Here is a 17,184-nt window from a genome sequence, read left to right as displayed (position 1 = left end):
ATAATTAAGTCTATGATTTGATATTTGATAGAGCAGTCTGACTGAGTGGTGCTAGGCAGCAGCAGTCTCGTAAGCATTCATTCAAACAGCACTTTCCTGCATTTGCCAGCAGCTCTTAGCAATGCTTGAAGCACAGCGCTGTTTATGACTTCAAGTCTATAAACTCCCGAGATTAGGCAATATTATAGTGCCTATAAGAACATCCAATAGTCAAAGGTATATGAAATACAAATGGTATAGAGAGAAATAGTCCTATAATTCCTATAATAACTACAACCTAAAACTTCTTACCTGGGAATATTGAAGACTCATGTTAAAAGGAACCACCAGCTTTCATATGTTCTCATGTTCTGAGCAAGGAACTTAAACTTTAGCTTTTTTACATGGCACATATTTTACTTTTACTTTCTTCTCCAACACTGTGTTTTTGCATTATTTAAACCAAATTAAACGTTTCATTATTTATTTGAGACTAAATTGATTTTATTTATGTATTATATTAAGTTAATATAAAAGTGTTCATTGTTCATTCAGTATTGTTGTAGTTGTCATTATTACAAATATATATATAAAAATCATCTGATTAATCGGTATCAGCTTTTTTTGGTCCTCCAATAATCGGTATCGGCTTTGAAAAATCATAATCGGTCGACCTCTGTTATCATCTATGCATAGTCGCTTTAATAACTCTACCTACATGTACATATTACCTCAACTAACCAGTGCCCCTAGACATTGACTCTATATACAGGGGGGTACCGGTACAGTCTCGCTATTGTTGTTTTACTGCTGCTCTTCAATTACTTGTTACTTTTATTTCTTATTCTTAGTCTTATTTTATTTATATTTTTAACTGCATTGTTGGTTAGGGGCTCGTAAGTAAGCATTTCACTGTAAGGTCTACACCTGTTGTATTCGGCGCATGTGACTAATAAAATTTTATTTGATTTGATAGTGTGAAGGTGGTTAACTGAGCTGAATAGTGCTCGTGACCTCTCGAGGCGCTTCATTTGCACATGCATCTGAGAATAGTGGCAAGACTGAAAATGGATTTGATTTACACTGGAAGATGAAAAGAGAGCATGTTTTTTTCAGTACTTTCTTGAATGAAGCATCCATCCAAGAAGGCACATTCTGATGACCTGGTGTACAAGAGTATATTATGGAGTCGTTTGTAGCGCCCCCATGTGTTGGGAATTAGGAATATTCCTAGTGAGATTTTTCTTGTTAAACATAAATAAAAGTAAAACCAGACCTAACTGGAATCTGACAAGAAAATGTCCCATAGCTGTCCCGTAAACATTAAGGTTGTTAGGCAAGGACAGGGGCATACTGATCCAGGGCACGTTTAAGTGTGTTTATCTAAACACAGCTTTACCTTGAGCAGTATGGCAGACGATAGACCATATACTACTTGACCATAGAGCAGAAACACTTTGACAGAAGCTATAACAAACCTGTGTGTGTGTGCGCGTGCGGTGATAATACAAACAACAAATAAGGACAGAAATGACTCAGGTGTAAAAACTTTTACATTTGTTTTATTGTCAGACTGAAACTGTCCCTGCTATTTACACTATAAAAGCTAGATATGCATCACAAATATAAAGGGCTCACATTTATATACATTATTTATATAAGCCACCTTATAAGCCCAAAGTTCATACATAACTTGTTATTCACGCATAGTGCTGTCATTTCCTCAGAAATAAATTGCAAAGTTAAAACAAGAGCTATAACAACATGTTAACTGGCTTGCATAGTTTGGGTTGGGTACAAGAGAAAGAGCCAAATGTTGAGAATGTTGCCCCAGACGTTCTAACAGTGATAGCAAAGCTCTAAAGTTGAAGCGCAAGGGCTCTCAGAGAGAAACAGTTGGTAGTAGCTAGATATTGTGTACTGTAGGCACATTCCCAGACAGAAGAGGCCTAAGGATTTAGGTAATATACCACAGTCTATGGCAGGGACGGGCTGGACCATAGTGTCTACTGGTTATTGTTGTACTATTCATTCAACTCAGCGACTGATAGAGACCTGAGAACCCAATGACCGTTATGGATCAATGAAGTACCAGGGACCAGAGACAACCAGCAGACACTGTTGAGTTGCCTGTTCTTGATCTATGGCAAGGTGTTGCCTCCTTTATACCACAACCACTGCCTCAGCGAGACCAGGAGAAATATGGGTTTGAGGCAGATACATGCAATAACTTTTTAGCCGTTGAGTAAAAGAAACAGACTGCTCAACAATATTCTCTTGATTAAAACATTTAAATCAATTATTGTGCACAAAGACAAAGCAACATCAGAAGCAGTGTATAAGAATAATGAAATATAAAATAACAATTGTCTTACATATGTAGGACTTGGCCAAAAATACGTTTGAGATTAGCAAACACCACTAACAAAGTAACCACCACTTTGTGAGTCTAACCTTTACATCGGTTGAATGATTTTTCACAGGTTATGTCGATGCAACTATTTCAGCTATAACAGGATTCAATAAGTTATATTATGTTTCTTTCAACAATTATCAATGTTACAACAATGTTATTACAATGTTATTACAATGCTATCCCAGTTTTTTGAGAGAACAGATGTCACAGTGTTGTTTTGAAAACCATTTATCAAATGTTGCGTTATGAAATTGAGAAGCCTAAAGAAGGGGCTTTCGGATCACATTAAAATCTAACAATCTCAGTTCATCGTCAACGCTTTAAAAACTGTACTTGATTAAAAGACCTTACGTTTAGAAACCAGATACATTAGGAGATACAGCCATATAGCCACACGTTTTGGAAATAGAGTCCTGATATCACCATACTATGCCTGGAATATCACAGTAGTTCATTTAGTGTGTTAAATGAATCAATGAATAAATCAGCCAATCACCAGACAGGTGACACTCTTGCTTCCTTCACTAAATCTTCAACCACCAATCACAAAACAAGTGGAAAAGAGATGTTAAAATACAATAAAGACTAGTTCAACAACATAGACTTACGGCACAACCACATAACCAAAACACCTTTCCTCCATATTTCGTCATGCCAAAAACAGTAAGCCAAACCCCAGTTGTAACTGAAAGGGTACAGTTGAACTGTACTGAATTTAGACAAGGGTTTACAAATTCATTGTATAAATATAAGTATTAATTGAATATGTGCTATTAGTGTTAAAAAGACAATTTTAAGTCATTCATCTTAAAATTGATAAAAGCACAATTGATCATAAAAATCTGTCAATACTGTATCTAGGATGTCAGTTGATCATCTAACTAAGATGAATGTAAAAGGCTGTTTATGTTTTTCTTCTTAATCAGCTCATTGCCCTCAAGATCGCCTCCTACACTTTCAACTGTCACCTACACCCTCCAATATGCAATACAATACACTACAGACTGTACATACCATCTAGAAAGTCTATCAAAATACCTGATCATATAGTTAAATACTCTGTTCTGAGTCCATTAGCACACCTTGTGAAATTAAAAAACATGGATATATCTAGTTAAATAAATAGAGATGACTATTTCACTGTAAAGGCTATTTGTGTGTTTGGTTGAGTCATTCTTCCATCATCTGAGTGTACTGTAGGTACCAGGGACACAGGAAGAGTTCAATAACATAATGCATCATGGGACATATGCCTGAACTAAGCCCAACAACCACATGCACCCCTTAGCTTTGACAGGGAAAACAACACAGACTCCTGGTAGAAAACATGTGAAAATATACTTTATCTGTGTATGCCCGCACAAATAGAATATTTGGAAAAGCGTGTTAAACTTTGATGGTTAAGGTGCGTGTTGATGGCACAAAGTGATTGACAGGAATACCAAGAGAACCACAGACGGTATGTTTTACAGCACTCACCTAACCTATAGATGTAACCATTTCTTCTATAAAAATACCATATGACACATAATGTATAGTCACTTCCCTATCATGTAGTCATGTGCTTCCTTTGCCTTCTTTACATATAGATTCCACCATATCTACATATGTACAGTACTACAGTACATGTAGCTGCAGTTCACATGAATACTGGGGTCAGGGAGAAAGAAACAGGTGGATGGAAAGAGATAAGGACGGAATGATGGAGGGAAGGAAGGAGGGAGGCAGTGGAGGAGGGAGTGAAGGAGGGAGGGAGTGAAGGAGGGGGAACCAGCATGAGTTTCTTTCTTCTGGATTTTCCATTATGGATTGACTTGGATGCACTATCCCACTGATAAATAATAATAATCAGCATGATTTTTTTTAAATACCCTGTTTAGTCCTGATGATTCATGTAAAAGTACTCCTCTGTGATGGCCTACATACAGTGATTATGAAACCTTTTGTTCAAATAAGTTCTCTGGACAAAACAGACTGTTTTGTCCGAGTCTTTAGTCTCAAGAGGACTGAAATGCTCAGCATGGTTTTGCCCAGAGGGTTGATTATGTCTCCCCTCACTGAAGCCTAGCCTTTGACCCTTGCTCTACCACGGAGGGGATAGTGCATCAATTACATGAAAACAGTTCTAAACACACACCTAGGCATCCCCTTAAAGCCTCTGCCAACCCCCAGATGACCCCAGCATGCGAAGAGCAGAGGACGGTCTCTAGTGGCCACCGCCAGAGTTGCTGCTCCCTGTTGTCCAATCAATGATGATGAAGCTCAAACTCATGGTCATGAAGGCGACGCCCAGACCAGCGAAACAGGCAGCCTGGGAAGACAGAGGAAACACCATTATTAGAATATTTATTTTTATATGGTAACCAGAACCATATTCTAACCATAGTCATAAGGACACACAATAACAGTAATGATGAAGAATCCTACACAGATCAAATCGAGATATGAGAATATTACAATTATCATGGAGAGGATATGTGCTCACCAGTATCTTGGGGGTGGAAAACAGGGGTTCCTGCTCCTTAGGCACAATGCGAATGTAGAAGACGGCAGGGAAGATAAAGATGAGACAGGGGGCAGATGTGGCACCTGGAGGAGGAACAGGAGGATGGAGGAAGAGGAGGAGAAATGAAGGTCAGGGCTACAGATCATTTTACACAGGTCATCCAGTAGAACAAACTGTCCAAAAACAGAATATGGGCCAAGGCCAACATTCACAAACACTGTCAGATTTTCCTCTTTTAGTGGATGATGATTGGTGCTGTGGCTTGGTCCATGACCTTTAACCACCTTGACTTTGACCTCCATAACATGAAACATGTTGTTCATTCAAGGGAAAGAGATTTTAAAAAATATTGACTCAGGTCATGTGTTTATCATTGAGTCAATAAGCGCTGGCCCGTCACGTTTTGTGTTGTGTTTTAAGGCCAGACACAGTGGAGATATTATCAAAACAGAGATCCACTGCTATGTCAACACTGCTCACTTCAATTGGAGCAAAAGAGAGAAAGTGAATCAAGAATTACAGGTGCATGTGCATAACCACACATGTAACCATGTAAAACATCCCAGACTACAGCAACTTCTACGTGTAAAATATTTTTGGCTAAATCAGGTAAAGTATGTCAATTTAAAGGGACTGTTTCTGTTCCTGGACTAAAAAGCACTTTCAATGGAGAATCATCATTGAATCATCATTAATCCAGGACTAGGTTTAATCTGTATTTCTTAGTCCAGGACTAGGTTTAATCTGTATTTCTTAGTCCAGGACTAGGTTTAATCTGTACTTCTTAGTCCAGGACTAGGTTTAATCTGTACTTCTTAGTCCAGGACTAGGTTTAATCTGTACTTCTTAGTCCGTGACTAGGTTTAATCTGTATTTCTTAGTCCAGGACTAGGTTTAATCTGTATTTCTTAGTCCAGGACTAAATTTAATCTGTACTTCTTAATCCAGGACTAGGTTTAATCTTTGTTTCTTAGTCCAGGACTAGGTTTAATCTGTACTTCCTAGTCCAGGACAAAATTTAATCTGTGCAACTAACCGATGATGCCGAAGATTCCCAGGATGTTGGGGGCGAAGATGACCAGAATGTTGATTAAGGAGAGCAGGGTGATGGCGATGGCCACATGACGAAGCCAGTTAAACGATTTACTGGAGAAAAACATCTGGTTCAAGGCCCTGCGCACCTGAGGGGGCAGAGAGAGAGAAATACAGAGAGAGAAAGAGAGGGAGAGAGAGAGGGATGGGGATAGAGAAATAAGGAGGGAAGAGGCAGAGTGAAGGAATAAGTAAGTTACTGTCAGAAACAACAGTGTCATTCCTCTTCAAATTAGCATTTTACTGTAATTCATCAAGCCATGACACCCACCATTTCAAATTAAGACATGAGGAATCAAACTAAATGTAAGCCACCCACGGAACCCCCAGACACCATGCCAATCCCACCCCGACAGCCAGTATACAATATCAGTTTTCTATGTCTTTCAGAAGAGCGAAGAGGCTATAGTGGAGAAGGGGAGGGGGTGGGTGTAACTTACTGGGAAGAGCACGATGGGGACAGTCAGTGTGACAGCGGTGAGGACAGCCAATCGCACGCACAGGATGAGCGTGTCATAAGGGTCGATTCTGCTGTATGTGTGTAGCAGCTCTGGCTCAGTCTTACCTGTCAGGGTAAGATCAGGGTAATATCAGAGAGTAACGTCAGAGGGTAACATCAGGGTAATGTCAGGGTAACATCAGGGTAACGTCAGGGGGTAACATCAGAGTAATGTCAAAGTAACGTCACGGGGTAACATCAGGGTAAGATAAGGGGGTAACATCAGGGGATCACATCAGGGTAACATCAGGGGTAACATCAGGGGGTAACACCAGGGAGTAACATCAGGGAGTAACATCAGGGGGTAACATCAGGGTAACATCAGGGTAACGTTGGGGTAACATCAGGGGTAACATCAGGGGTAACATCAGGGTAACATCAGGGTAACATCAGGGGGTAAGATCAGGGTAACGTTGGGGTAACATCAGGGGTAACATCAGGGGTAACATCAGGGGTAACATCAGGGGTAACATCAGGGGTAACATCAGGGGTAACATCAGGGTAACATCAGGGGTAACATCAGGGGTAACATCAGGGTAACATCAGGGGGTAACATCAGGGGTAACATCAGGGTAACATCAGGGTAACATCAGGGTAACATCAGGGGTAACACCAGGGAGTAACATCAGGGGGTAAGATCAGGGGGTAACATCAGGGTAACGTCGAGGTAACATCAGGGTAACATCAGGGTAACATCAGGGTAACATCAGGGTAACATCAGGGGGTAAGATCAGGGTAACATCAGGGGGTAACATCAGGGTAACATCAGGGTAACATCAGGGTAACATCAGGGAGTAACATCAGGGGGTAAGATCAGGGGGTAACATCAGGGTAACGTCGGGGTAACATCAGGGGTAACATCAGGGTAACATCAGGGTAACATCAGGGGGTAACATCAGGGTAACATCAGGGGGTAAGATCAGGGGGTAACATCAGGGTAACATCGGGGTAACATCAGGGGTAACATCAGGGTAACATCAGGGTAACATCAGGGTAACATCAGGGGTAACATCAGGGTAACATCAGGGTAACATCAGGGTAACATCAGAGGGTAAGATCAGGGTAACTTCAGCGGTAACATCAGGGTAAGATAGGTAATATCAGGGGGTAACATCAGGGTAAGATCAGGGGGTAACATCACGGTAAGATCTGGCGGTAACATCAGGGTAAGAGCAGGGGTAACATCAGGGTAACATCAGGGGGTAACACCAGGGTAACATCCGATTAACCTCAGGGGGTAACATCAGGGGGTAACATCAGGGGGTAACGTCAGGGTAACGTCAGGGTAACGTCAGGGGGTAAGATCAGGGTAACTTCAGCGGTAACATCAGGGTAAGATCAGGGGGTAAGATCAGGGTAACTTCAGCGGTAACATCAGGGGGTAACATCAGGGTAAGATCTGGCGGTAACATCAGGGGTAACATCAGGGGGTAATATCAGGTTAAGATCAGGGGGTAACATCAGGGGGTAACATCAGAGGGTAAGATCAGGGTAAGATCAGAGGGTAAGATCAGAGGTAACATCAGGGGGTAACGGTAACATTAGGGTAACATCAGGGGGTAACGGTAACATTAGGGTAACATCAAGGGGTAACATCAAGGGGTAACATCGAGGGGTAACATTAGGGGGAAACATTAGGGGGTAAAATCAAGGGGTAACATCAAGGGGTAACATCAGGGGGTAACATCAGGGGGTAACGGTAACATTAGGGTAACATCAGGGGTAACATCAGGGTAAAATCAGGGTAAGATTATGGGTAACATCAGGGGTAACATTAGGTGTAACATCAAGAATCACAGTATTGTACACTGAACCACCAAACTTAGCCTTACTTATGTTGACTCAGACATTGAGGTCTGCTGTTCCTCATTGAAAAACATAAAAACAACATGTGTCTCAAGCTATAATAATATTACAGTGTGTAGTATTCAATAATGACCACAAGGTGGAGTTATGCTCTTATTTCCAAAAGACTGAGAAACCGCACTTACTGCAAACAAGTGTTTCGGTAATAATAATTTATTACAATAACATTATTATAATCACGTTTGACATTACAACTGTTCATTAACATTGCAAATGTTCAGGAGGGAACAGGAGGAGTGTCCAATATGGATATTATGTTTATGTTTAAACTGTACATTACTGCAAATATAGTCTTGTGGCCTATGAGGCATTTGTTTTGTATCTTATGCTAGCTTGTTGCAAGTCAGAAAATTATTTAGAAATACAATGTCTCTTTAGAACCTATGCAAAATACTTGATTGGTTGGAGAAGTAGCAATTGTAACTATTTTCCATCAACACTCTACTTAACACCAGATACGTGAGACTACTTTCTGAGGAGAACCTCCCAGGCTTTCCAACTTAACGTGATAAGCCTGGGCTTCTGAGACTACGGCACACATAATCATGACTACGGTATATTTCAGCCTGAGGAAAGGGCAGGAGTTTAAGTGGTGAAGAGGAGGTGCTCACCGTAAAAGGTCAGATAGCCGAAGAGAGCAGCCAGGAAGTACATGGTGTACATCACCAGGATGGAGAGGTTGGAGACATGCTGCATCCTCCTCTGAGATGGGCTGGATAACACACACACACACACACACACACACACACACACTGGTTAACAGCCAACATTGACAGGAGAATCTTGTGGTTCCAATCCAATGGCTCAGTGGGTTTAGAGCAATGTTCTTTCAAATTTTGTTCCATCACTGAGTAAATTTCAGGTCTGCTGAGCGCAAACTACCAGCGCACGTTTACTGTGAACACTGAGGCTGTACCTGCTTAAAATTACAGTTTTAACAGTGGTCAAGTGGGCTACTGTGGCTATTTGATCATAATGTAGGCCTACCAGAGTGGCCTACCCTAAAAAACAATGGAGAAAATACATCCCATAACATTTTAACAGGGAAATAAATAGCTGTTCTATCATTCAGCCTACGGTAGCAGCCAATGTGTGGTGTAGGCCTACATTCCATGAGACTTTTGAAAAAAAACATGCAGGGTTTGACATTAATCTGTTTATCCACTTGTCCTTCAGATAAGCAGGTGACAGAAAATGTTGTGTTTGATGCAAGAAACCACTTTACAAAATAAAATGCATTATTATTCCCACACCATTATTACAGAGAATCAGACAAACTCTTCTACCCTCTGCCTATTGGCTACTTAGCTTATTCAAACCTGTCTCAAAACACAACACTGCCTCTTTAAGACAATAAAAAAGCTCTTTACCCGACTCCCTTTTCAAAGATGTCTAGAAATGTACATGTTTTGTGCTCTTGTAGGAAGCAATCACTCCCCCATTGCTGACTACAAATGATCTATAACTGGGCTAATAACTCACTAACTAGCAAAGGATATGAACAAATGTGCACACATGGCTACATGCAGCTCTCGCTTTGATGGCAAAACAAGCAGTATCTACTCACACTCATGCTGTAAACACAATCCAGTTCAAAGAGAATGGCACAGATCCATATATGGCAATGGTCTGCTTGGTGCAGTCTCAGGCTGTCTGAGGTCCTGAGCGCTCTGAGGCAGGTTTTCATCAAGGAACTCTCCGTACTTTGCTTCATTCATCTTTCCCGCGATCCTGACTAGTCTACCAGTCCCTGTTGCTGAAAACATCCCCACAGCATGATGCTGCCACCACCAGTCCTCACAGTAGGATTGGTGCCAAGTTTCCTCCAGATGTGACACTTGGCATTCAGGCCAAAGAGTTTGGTTTCATCAGACCAGAGAATCTTGTTTCTCATGGTCTGAGAGTCCTTTAGGTGCCTTTTGGCAAACTCCAAGCGGGCTGTCATGTGGCTTTTACTGAGGAGCGGCTTCTGTCTGGCTACTCTAACATAAAGGCCTGATTGGTGGAGTGCTGCAGAGATGGTTGTCCTTCTGGAAGGTTCTCCCATCTCCACAGATGAACTCTGGAACTCTGTCAGAGTGACCATCGGGTTCTTGGTCACCTCCCAGACCAAGGCCCGTCTCCGCTGATTGCTCAGGCAGCTAGTTGGAAGAGTCTTGGTGGTTCCAAACTTCTTCCATTTAAGAATGATGGAGGCCACTGTATTCTTGGGGACCTTCAATGCTACAGACATTTTTTGGTACCCTTCCCCAGATCTGTGCCTCGACACAATCCTGTCTCGAGCTCTACGGACATTTCCTTCGACCTCATGGCTTGATTTTTGCTCTGACATGCTGTGGGACCTAATATAGACAGGTGTGTGCCTTTACAAATCATGTCCAATCAATTGAATTCACCACAGGTGGACTCCAATCAAGTTCAATGGAAACAAGATGCACCTGAGCTCAATTTCTCATAGCAAAGGGTCTGAATACTTATATAATTAAGGTATTTCTGTTTTTTATTTTTTTATTCATTTGCAAACATTTCTAAAAACCTGTTTTCACTTTGTCATTATGGAATATTGTGTGTAGATTGAGGACAAAAAACTATTTAATCCATTTTAGAATAAGGCTGTAACGTGACAACATGTGGAAAAAATCAAGGGGTCTGAATTGGTTCCGAATGCACCGTATACTATATGTAGGAACCTATGAACAGAGGTTTAGTGTTGACACTAGGGAGGCACCGTGTGGAGACAGATGGAACAAGGTTGGGTAAGGTAGGCATACTCACTTGCGGAGCTCAGTGTAGATAGGCAGAACCTCAGGATGGCACACAAAGGCAAAGGCCAGGATGGGGATGGTGTATGCTGTCTGTGAAGGAAACACACAAACACCTAATGTTACCATAGACCAGCCTCAGAGGGACTACTCATTTACAAGACTTGCATGGCCTGCACCTTTGCAGTACATAGGTGAGCAAAGTGAACGAAGGTTATGGAGTTTTAGACCGTATTTATTGCACCACTTTTGACTATGGTCAAAAGTAGTGCATTATATAGGGAATAGGGTGCCATTTGGGAAACAGCCCTAACCCTAGCCCAGGGCTGGTGAAACATTGGCCCTGTGGTCTGGTTTACTGTACCTGAGAGTTCATGGTGAACATTTTTGCACCACAGTGGGAGTCATCCACCTCGTGCACCAGACCGTTATCATGGAGAGCGTGGTTATCAGTGACGTTCAGGTGGATGTCCAGGTGAGAGACCGTGTGATTGGCTGCAGAGAACTCCTCAAACGGACAGGGGATCTGGAACTTCTTATAGATCACCTACAGAGGAAGTACAGACTCAGTGAGCATAGCCTTGCTATTGAGAAAAGCCGCCGTAGGCAGACCTGGCTCTCAAGAGAAGATGGGCTATGTGCACACTGCCCACAAAATGAGGTGGAAACTGAGCTGCACTTCCTAACCTCCTGCTAAATGTATGACCACGTTAGAGACACATATTTCCCTCAGTTCACACTGATCCACAAAGAATTTGAAAACAAACCCAAATTTGATAAACTCCCATATCTATTGGGTGAAATACCACGGTGTGCCATCACAGCAGCAAGATGTGGGACCTGTTGCCACAAGAAAAGGGCAACCAGAGAAGAACCAGTAATTATTTGCACATAATATGACATTTGAAATGCTTTATTCTTTTGGAACTTTTGCGAGTTGTAATGTTTACTGTTCATCTTTTTATTGTATATTTCACTTTTGTTTATCTTCTATTTCACTTGCTTTGGCAATGTAAACTTATGTTTCCCATGCCAATAAAGCCCCTTAAATTGAATTTAAATAGAGAGGAGGAGGAGGAGGAGAAGGGGGAGGAGGGAGAAAGAGGAGGAGAAGGGGGAGGAGAGATAGAGAGGGAGGAGGAGGGATAGAAAAGGGGGAGGAGGGGAGGAGGAGGGATAGAGGAAGAGCGAGTGGAGGAGGAGAAGGAGGTATAGAGGGAGAGAGAGGAGAGGAGGAGGGAGAGGAGAGATATGGGAGAGAGAGAGGAGGAGGATGGATAGAGGGAGAGAGAAAGGAGAAGGGGAGGGAGAGAGGGAGAGGAGAGATAGAAGGAGAAAGAGAGGAGGAGGATGGATAGAGGGAGAGAGGGAGAGAGGAGGAAGAGGATGGATAGAGGGAGAGAGGGAGAGAGGAGGAGGATGGATAGAGGGAGAGAGAGAGAGAGGAGGAGGATGGATAGAGGGAGAGAGAGAGAGAGGAGGAGGATGAATAGAGGGAGAGAGAGAGAGAGAGGAGGAGAAGCAACATGTCTGAGCATGTCACAGCAACATGTCTGAGATCAGTGTCATACACACACAGGGACTAGACACGAGAGATGAAGGAGGGATGAGGGAGGAAGAAGGAGAGAAGGACGGAAGGAGAGGGAGTATTATGGAGCTCAGAAAAGCTATTTCTTATGATTAGATGAGTCAGTCTCTGAGAGGAAGGGAGAGGAGGGAGAGGAATGAGAGGAAGGAGGGAGGGAGGAGGCGAGGAAGCAAAGGGAGGAGAGAGGAGGGAGGGAGGGAGGAGGGGGAGAGGAGGGAGAGAGGAATGAGAGAAGGGGGAGAGGAAGGAGAGGAGGGAGAGGAGAGTGAAGAAACAAACGTACCGCACTGAGGAAGAAGACCATGCAGCTAAGGGAGAAACCACTGGTATAGCCCAGGTAGCCTGTAGAGCACAAAACAATGACATATTAGAAATAATGGAATAGAATTGTGAGCTATTTAAGTTTGGTGGTCACACTAGATGTAGGCTACTAATGGTGGAAAGACCACATCCAATTACATGCCTATAACATGGAAATGAGTTCCAGTGACAGGAGGTGATTGCTGCGCTTCATTTCTTAAAATGTAATCAGTGTGCTGCAGGGGCGTGGACCAATCATGATTGCCAGTGCAACACACACATTGTGTTGCACTGTGTGTGTGTGTGTGTGTGTGTGTGTGTGTGTGTGTGCGTGTGTGCGTGTGTGCGTGCGTGCGTGCGTGCGTGCGTGCGTGCGTGCGTGCGTGCGTGCGTGCACCACAATGCACCACAATGCACCACAATGCAGCATCTCATCTGTGTTAGTGTTGACTTGATCGTCTACGACTCTGTGTCTACGACTCGGCAGAACCAATACCGGGCCAGGAGAGCGGGAGCGGTGTGAGGGTCTGATTGGCTGCTGTGTGACCCAGGAGAGTTGTCAATGCTGTCAGGACCTCCACACGGCAATGGAAGCGTTATTCCACCCTGCGGTATTCCTCCACCTCACCCCTTCACCTCCACCTTGCTTCAGTAAGAGGGTAGCTCTCACATCTAACCACATGTACCTGTTATAACCTAATGTAAAGCTGTCTGAGGCTTTCATAAGACCTGGCCCAGCAGGACAGCTGTGCATATGTCCTTATGCAGTGGAGGTGGTTCAGTGAACTACACTCTCTTGATGACTAGCCTTGCCTGAGACCCGAAGATTCATGTTAGCTCCCAGAGCCTAACGGCTGGCCTTTAGCTTAGTTAGCTAACACAGTATTCAGTTGTGTGTTGTAGACTACCCAGGTTTATTACGTGGTTAGTGTCACATACGAGCTTGCTGTTATTTTGCGGGAAAACAAAGAGATTAGAAGTGAGAAGAAGAGGTGCAACTCACCCAGCTGCTTCATCAGGGCCAAAGGAAGGATGACGCTAATGGAGACCATGATCACCAGGTAGTTCCCATTCAGGTACCACAAACTAAGAGCGATATATTTATGTATATATAAATATATATATATAGAGCGAGAGCGAGATAGAGAGAGAGAGGCAGAGCGAGAGGGAGAGGCAGAGCGAGAGAGAGAGAGAGAGAGAGGGGCAGAGCGAGAGAGAGCGAGAGAGAGGCAGAGAGAGAGAATTTTAAAATCCCCTTCATTGAGTCAGCACATGAACATTCAACCCTCAGTAATCATGCACCACCGTGCTCATGTAAGAAAAAACAGACATTTGAGAGGGTTTATAAGGACAAGATCCCCCTCATTGTCAACAGAGCACAACCCCCTCTGAAGGCCCTATGTATGGATGAAAAGCTGTCCGTACAGTTCTTTCTGGTCTTCTAGATGGCTAGCTTGGCTACTTCTGACAAAGAATGTAGCAGGATTACCAAGCCCCTGGGCCTGAAACTGTACTTTGGTTTTAGGAAGAAAACCTCCCCCACGGCTGAAAAACAGCTGGTTAGCAGGGTAAACATCCCTACCAGTTGTTGGACACTTTATGAAGAAATGAGCTAACGACTCAGAACAAAACAGACAACCTTCCTAAACGCTTGGCTCTAGGTGCACCACATTTCTATTGGTGTCTATCGCCCCATGTATGAGCCTCCATTGGAGTTCAGCTGTCCGTTTGTCAATTGGCAACTTTTGGGGAAGTGCCTGGACCACACAACTCAGCCCACCTCGTTGACATCACCCCTGCCAAAGAACGTGCATGCATGTTGTGTGAGTGAGTGAGTGAGTGAGTGAGTGAGTGAGTGAGTGAGTGAGTGAGTGAGTGAGTGAGTGAGTGAGTGAGTGAGTGAGTGAGTGAGTGAGTGAGTGAGTGAGTGAGTGAGTGAGTGAGTGAGTGAGTGAGTGAGTGAGTGAGTGAGTGAGTGAGTGAGTGAGTGAGTGAGTGAAAATGAGAGCAGGGAGGTTACTTACAGTATTAGAGAGGAAATTGCATAACACCACACTAAATGTTCTGATTGATTGATTGAGTCACTGCCAGTGAGTCAGAATATAGTCTGTCTAATAGTTCTGCTCTGGTCTATTCTGTAAGAGCCATAGAAACAGCCTAGGTTTACAGTAGAACGCCTGTTGGGTTTATTGGGGAAATATGTCTATTTCTAAATATTGTTGCTGCGTGACATTGCTCTTTTCATCTGGCACGAGGGTCTGAAGCACTCTCTTATATAAGGCTATTGATTTACATGGGCGTTGATAGTTCCAATAAGGGTAGCTTATAGGGACTCACCCCACACATACTTTCCACCCAAACATACTTTCCTTCCACAGGGCCTTGGCCTGAGCTCCAGTACGTGTCAGGAGCAGGTCTGGGCTGGGAGGCCCTATTCTTAGCCCAGCTCCCCTCCCTGCCTCCAGCCAAACACAGGCAAGACCGGTGCTCTCTATATGCCCTATCCTCATCTGAGAGGTCTGCTACATCATAACATACGTGATCCAGACGGATTTGAGGCTCCTAAATAGCCACTAATAATGCATACTGTAGCTATAACGGTCTCCATGTGCACGTCAACAGGCATTGAGATGTGTCACGTTGCATTCTCAGTGCTGAGAATGTTGGACACAGGGTGACCCCATGGTCAGATCACATGGTGGCTTGGGACAGGTTGAGGGCCAGTAACTGTTCACCCCAGGCTCAGTCTGAGAGAACCATTCCTAACATCTAATTGTTTTTTAATAAGTCTCGCCACAACAGTGTCAATGTGAAACACCTCAGGCTTGCTCGGCCATGTCCTGCTGCTGCCGCTGCCCTGTGAACAAGCTAGTAACATTAACACCAAGGGAACAAGCTAGTTATATTATCACCATGGGAACAAGCTAGTAACATTATCACCATGGGAACAAGCTAGTAACATTAACACCAAGGGAACAAGCTAATAACATTAACACCAAGGGAACAAGCTAGTTATATTATCACCATGGGAACAAGCTAGTTGCATTATCACCATGGGAACAAGCTAGTTGCATTATCACCATGGGAACAAGCTAGTAACATTATCACCAGGGGAACAAGCTAATAACATTAACACCAAGGGAACAAGCTAGTTATATTATCACCATGGGAACAAGCTAGTAACATTAACACCAAGGGAACAAACTAGTAACATTAACACCAAGGGAACAAGCTAGTTATATTATCACCATGGGAACAAGCTAATAACATTAACACCAAGGGAACAAGCTAGTTATATTATCACCATGGGAAGAAGCTAGTTGCATTAACACCAAGGGAACAAGCTAGTTATATTATCACCATGGGAACAAGCTAGTAACATTAACACCAAGGGAACACAGCTAGTTATATTATCACCATGGGAACAAGCTAGTAACATTAACACCAAGGGAACAAGCTAGTTATATTATCACCATGGGAACAAGCTAGTAACATTAACACCAAGGGAACAAGCTAGTTATATTATCACCATGGGAACAAGCTAGTTATATTATCACCTTGGGAACAAGCTAGTAACATTAACACCAAGGGAACAAGCTAGTTATATTATCACCATGGGAACAAGCTAGTTATATTATCACCATGGGAACAAGCTAGTAACATTATCACCAGGGGAACAAGCTAGTAACATTAACACCAAGGGAACAAGCTAGTAACATTATCACCATGGGAACAAGCTAGTAACATTAACACCAAGGGAACAAGCTAGTTATATTATCACCATGGGAACAAGCTAGTAACATTAACACCAAGGGAACAAGCTAGTTGCATTATCACCATGGGAACAAGCTAGTTATATCATCACCAAGGGAACAAGCTAGTTGCATTAACACCAGGGGAACAAGCTAGTTATATTATCACCATGGGAACAGGCTAGTAACATTAACACCAAGGGAACAAGCTAGTTGCATTATCACCATGGGAACAAGCTAGTTATATTATCACCATGGGAACAAGCTAGTTGCATTATCACTAAGGGAACAAGCTAGTTATATTATCACCAAGGGAACAAGCTAGTTATATTATCACCAAGGGAACAAGCTAGTTGCATTAACACCAAGGGAACAAGCTAGTTGCATTATCACTAAGGGAACAAGCTAGTTATATTATCACCAT

General features: G+C 43.0%; 1 protein-coding gene across 2 annotated transcripts in view; it reads right to left on the bottom strand.

Moving 5' to 3' along the window:
* Nucleotides 1-1,521: 1,521 nt before the first annotated feature.
* LOC120058753 (sodium-coupled neutral amino acid transporter 3-like) overlaps nt 1,522-17,184 on the bottom strand; it is a 69,923-nt gene continuing 54,260 nt past the window's right edge. For both annotated transcript variants that reach the window (XM_039007499.1, XM_039007493.1), the window contains exons 9-17: nt 14,012-14,094; nt 12,992-13,050; nt 11,485-11,667; nt 11,134-11,213; nt 8,970-9,070; nt 6,434-6,558; nt 5,938-6,082; nt 4,881-4,984; nt 1,522-4,706 (exon numbers count right to left, since the gene is read on the bottom strand). In XM_039007499.1, coding sequence (XP_038863427.1) covers nt 4,602-4,706; nt 4,881-4,984; nt 5,938-6,082; nt 6,434-6,558; nt 8,970-9,070; nt 11,134-11,213; nt 11,485-11,667; nt 12,992-13,050; nt 14,012-14,094 — 985 coding nt within the window. In that variant the 3' untranslated portion in view covers nt 1,522-4,601. The remainder of the gene's footprint in view (nt 4,707-4,880; nt 4,985-5,937; nt 6,083-6,433; nt 6,559-8,969; nt 9,071-11,133; nt 11,214-11,484; nt 11,668-12,991; nt 13,051-14,011; nt 14,095-17,184) is intronic.

Source organism: Salvelinus namaycush, chromosome 2 (assembly GCF_016432855.1).
Source record: "Salvelinus namaycush isolate Seneca chromosome 2, SaNama_1.0, whole genome shotgun sequence".
NCBI classification, from domain to species: Eukaryota; Metazoa; Chordata; class Actinopteri; order Salmoniformes; family Salmonidae; genus Salvelinus; species Salvelinus namaycush.
Note: the sequence above shows the minus strand (reverse complement) of the source record. Positions and strands in the feature narration are given on the sequence as shown.